The sequence below is a fragment of the Pygocentrus nattereri genome, chromosome 15 (assembly GCF_015220715.1).
Source record: "Pygocentrus nattereri isolate fPygNat1 chromosome 15, fPygNat1.pri, whole genome shotgun sequence".
Taxonomy (NCBI): Eukaryota; Metazoa; Chordata; class Actinopteri; order Characiformes; family Serrasalmidae; genus Pygocentrus; species Pygocentrus nattereri.
In genome coordinates this window covers 8,879,629-8,884,038 of record NC_051225.1, presented here as the reverse complement: position 1 = coordinate 8,884,038, position 4,410 = coordinate 8,879,629, and the positions used below count along the sequence as shown (strand labels likewise).

At 38.8% G+C, this 4,410-nt stretch overlaps 1 protein-coding gene across 1 annotated transcript; it reads right to left on the bottom strand.

Annotated features, from left to right (window-relative positions):
• si:ch211-212d10.1 (granzyme B(G,H)) lies at positions 1-4,023 on the bottom strand. The gene is made up of 5 exons (XM_017701246.2): positions 3,911-4,023; positions 3,316-3,472; positions 773-899; positions 427-654; positions 1-303 (listed from the first exon to the last, which is right to left on the bottom strand). Exons 1-5 carry the CDS (start codon positions 3,963-3,965, stop codon positions 139-141), a joined length of 732 nt encoding a protein of 243 aa, XP_017556735.2. The 5' UTR covers positions 3,966-4,023; the 3' UTR covers positions 1-138.
• Between the last annotated feature and the right edge of the window lie 387 nt (positions 4,024-4,410).

Here is a 4,410-nt window from a genome sequence, read left to right as displayed (position 1 = left end):
GTCATTCACCTTATTTTATAGATAAGATGTTTACCATACAGAATGTTGTGATACCATACAAAATTGTTGCTGTTACACAGCATTAGACAGTAGTTATGCATCAAATGAAATTAGACATGCTTCTCTCTTCTGTTCCTTCTACTTTCGGCATCCTTGATGATTCCCATTTATGATAGATTGAATCCACTTAATATGGTAGGTTAAGCGAACGTATCTTGACACATAGTCCTTGCCATTTTTATAATTACTGGACACGACCCCATGCGCCACATCTCCACAAACCAGTGGACCCCCAGAGTCACCCTGTGGATGAAAATGAACAGTAGATTTTGTCAACATTATTTAGACAGTGGTCTTATGTGATTTAGCATTTTGACAGTAACGGATCGTGACAGGATTTTTAAGGAGCGAGAGCTGATTACTCACCTTTCCAGGCCCTTTGAAGCCCTCAGAGCAGATGATGTCAGGTGCAGTACAGTTTTTGGTTTTTGAGATGGTGACGTTGACCTCTTGCAGAATTTCTGATGGAAATTCATTACAAAATGTCTGACACCCCCAACCCATCACCAAGCAGTTGTGTCCAAAGCTTTCATTTTCAGTTGCAGGCAGGGCAACAGGCATCACTGTTTTACTGAACGTTGCTGGTTTACAGAGCTGTTTTAAGTGCAGAAGAAAGGTTTTTAAGAAGCTTTTCAGTTTGCAAACAACCATACAATGTATGTGGAGCCAAGTTTGGTGACTATATTGATTTGAGCAGTACTTTCCTTCTTACCTTTAAAAGCATGATGTCATTTTCATAGGTTGCGCTGTTGTATTTTGGATGTGGAATTCCTTTTACAAATACACTGTTTCTGATGTGTAAACCCTTTGTGCTGTGGACCCCTAAAAATGCCACAATCCTGTAGGGAAGAATAGCAAGGTATGCCATTGATTGAACAACTGCAGTCATGGTAAGTGTTCCTATTTTCAGCTTTTTGTAAAAACGGGTTAAAGCATGGGTGGAAAGCAAAGAACGAGTTCGTAGTCTACAGCCAGGGGAGGATGTCGTACTTTTTTACGGAATAGTTCAGCTAAAAAACTTTACACAATGTTCCACCTGTAGCCTGGATGCAGGACATCAGCTGAGACATGTTTGGTGCCCTAATTTTGTTTCCTTAATTTAGTGCTGGAACTGTGAGGCTAACAAACTAGAAGTCAGTAGTCAGCTGCAGTTCAACCAATGTAAACACCAAGCAGCTCAGAAAATTAAGTCCAAGACTTAATGAACTTACAGCGAAGAAAGGATGCCAGGAGTCTAGTTCAAGCATATAGGTAGATTTAAAAGACTGAGCTCTTGGGATGTTTAAATTTTCAATATTTAATGTAATATTTCAATGTCCATTACAAATGCCTGTATTTTACTGTTGAAGGTTTTGCATATTTTGAACAATGCAGCACGGTGGTGTGGTGGGTAGTGCTGTCGCCTCACAGCAGGAAGGGTTTGATTCCCTCACCGGGCGACCAGGGTCCTTTCTGTTTGGAGTTTGCATGTTCTCCCCCTGTCCAAAGACATGCAGTCAGGCCAGTTGGAGATGGTAAACTGTCCCTAGGTGTGAGTGAATGTGATGGACTGGCGGCCTGTCCAGGGTGTATCCTGCCTTCCACCCAATGACAGCTGATATAGGCTCCAGCACGACCCAGAAGGAAAAGCAGCTTATAAGGTGTGTGAATAAATAGTGGCCAGGTCGGGTTACAGCACAACACTAATTAAAATTGGTTTCTGTTGTTTCTACTGTTAGCAAATTCAAGATTAACAGCCTATAAAAAGAAATAACTGGAATCTTGAACCTTATTCTGTGTCCATATACACGCATGACATGATTGTTGAAAGGATTGCAGCACAATGTTGTGTCTGGCACGTTCAGCAAACACAATTAGGTTGTGTTCATCTTTTTTCTGTTGGTCATGCTGTGTCAAGAACCGCACTGACCATACTGTGTGACCTTAATGAAGATCTGGATGCAGTTTGAGAGATGTTTTGGGGATGTTTTTATAAGAAATATTTGGGTGACTATTTGCTTCTCCAGCAGTCAATAAAAGAAGCAACATTTGGACACCAAACATGTCTTCACTAATCAGCTTCATTTGGGGTTTGTGGAAAACTGTACATTTTTCCCCACCACATCATTTATTTAGGGGATCATTTTAACACTCAGAGAGTTTAATTTATATACAAGTGGGGGCACTATTTGGAAAAAATAATAATGTATGTGTGTGTATATATATATATATATATATATATATATATATACAAAACAACTAGAATTGGTGGTGGAGGTGAACACATTGATTGAGACATCACCATTTACTGCATCTTCTCATTCAAATTTATAAGAGTAAGTTATTTTGGTGGGCAGGTTTTACCCCTGTAAAACTGTGCCACTTTAAATGATCCATATCATGGAAAACAACATTTCTTCACTCCTGTAAAAGCAGTATGTAAACTATGTGCTAAATTTCTATAAACTTAACTTTTAAGAACACAGTACACCATCCTGTCCGTACAGTCCATTATAGAAACTAGACTGTGAAAAGGTATATTTTTAATTTATTGTTATACTGATGTCTACCAATAGTGCGTTTACTTATATATGCCTAGCCAACCTACAGCGGTTTAGCATCAACCATTAACAGTGAAGTTATTTATTAGTTATATATCAGGCTTAAAGACTCCGTAACAAAAAAGGAATAAAGAGAGGTAATTCATTATATAAACAATTAAAGATTATATATTGTTTTTGCCCTTTGGCTAGGAATGCTTCTGCTCTGAGTGTTTTCTGAATGAGACGCAATACAGGGCAGCCAATCAGAGCACAGCTCATTCAACACATGTCAGTCTTAAAAGCACAGTAACAAAAACACCCTGTTTAATTGTAAGGGATAAATAGAGGTTGTAAAATGGTCATGTCATATGAACTGTGGCCTCGTTTGGTTTTTTAAACCACACGAATGTTATAAGGACCTTACTGAGAAAAAATGCAAGAAAAGTAGGATATTGTCTGTTTAATCTATGCTCTTACTTAGGGGTTCTTACTAATTATTTGATCCTAATGCTTCCTGGAGTAGAGCTTTAGGTACTGAAACATCCTTTGAAAAGAAATTCATCGCTGATGCTTGTCTTTGACCTGACATGTGAACCAAAACCCGGTAACCTGCCATACATTTTGTGCTTACTTATTGATTAATATTAGTATTATTATTATTATTTATGAGATAATATTTACAGTACAGCTCAGTTTACAGTCTTGACTTGATATATGCAAAGAGTTGACCTACTTGCCGTTGCAGTGGGCTGCGGTCACCACAAAGTTCTCGTTCACCAGGAATCCATCACAGGTGTTTCCGGTCTCGTAGTCCAAAATGTACACCATGAAGGGGTGACTATGTGGAGCGGAGTCCTTTCCACCAATAATTCCTTGACGCGTGGAGCCACCTGACCAAGATTGTTAACATTTTCCTATGAAAATTCATGTCATTTATATTAAACCCTCACAACTCTGCTATTAGAAAATGCAGCCCACCCTCTAGATTGTGTGAATATTTCGTAATGAATGAATGAAAATGTCAATAACACACGTTAAAAGTTTCTTTTAAATGTCACTTTTTTCTTTTCATGTAAATTTACCACATCGGAGATACAGAGTTTTGTTTCATCAGGCACAATTTACAACAGCTACAACAGATCTACAACAGATTATACATTAGGGTGTAGAAGGAAAAAGCAATTCTGCTTGTTTTTCAATACATTTCTTTTATTAAGGAAGGACTCTGTTGTCTTCTGCAGTGCTGAACACTGCAGAGTGTTGAAGTAGCAAACAGCTGGCATAAAGATGTGCGAATCCACATACCTGACAGAAATAGATGTGATTACCTGACATAAAGTTCTGCAGGAGTACAAACGCGCCCAGGCACAGTAGCACACTCATGGCCGATGCAGCTCAGTCACCACAGCTTGCGAATGAAAACCACCAACTGCTGCTGCTGCTTTCCTTTTAAAGGATCCTAACCAGGAAGACACTTTTGCTATGAACTCCTTTTTACTTTCGGCTTAGTGCAGGGGGTGTACAGCAGCCTAAACACATACTCATGTAAAAGCATTCAAAGTCGCTTCAGTGAAATAAAAGCCAACCTAACGTTTGCGATAAACAACTTGAACAGAAGTACAATAGTAGCAGGTTGATGAACTGCTAAAGTACTGAGTAACGTATAGAACAGCAGGGGGATTTCTTACTGCATTCAGCATTTATCAGCATAGGAACTGGGGTTCTGCTCTAAAATAAAATGAAAAAGGTGTGAAAATAAAATCGGTACTGTAGCTAAATGTCAACAAACGTAACTGACTTGAAAGTATATATATTCACGGGCCACTTT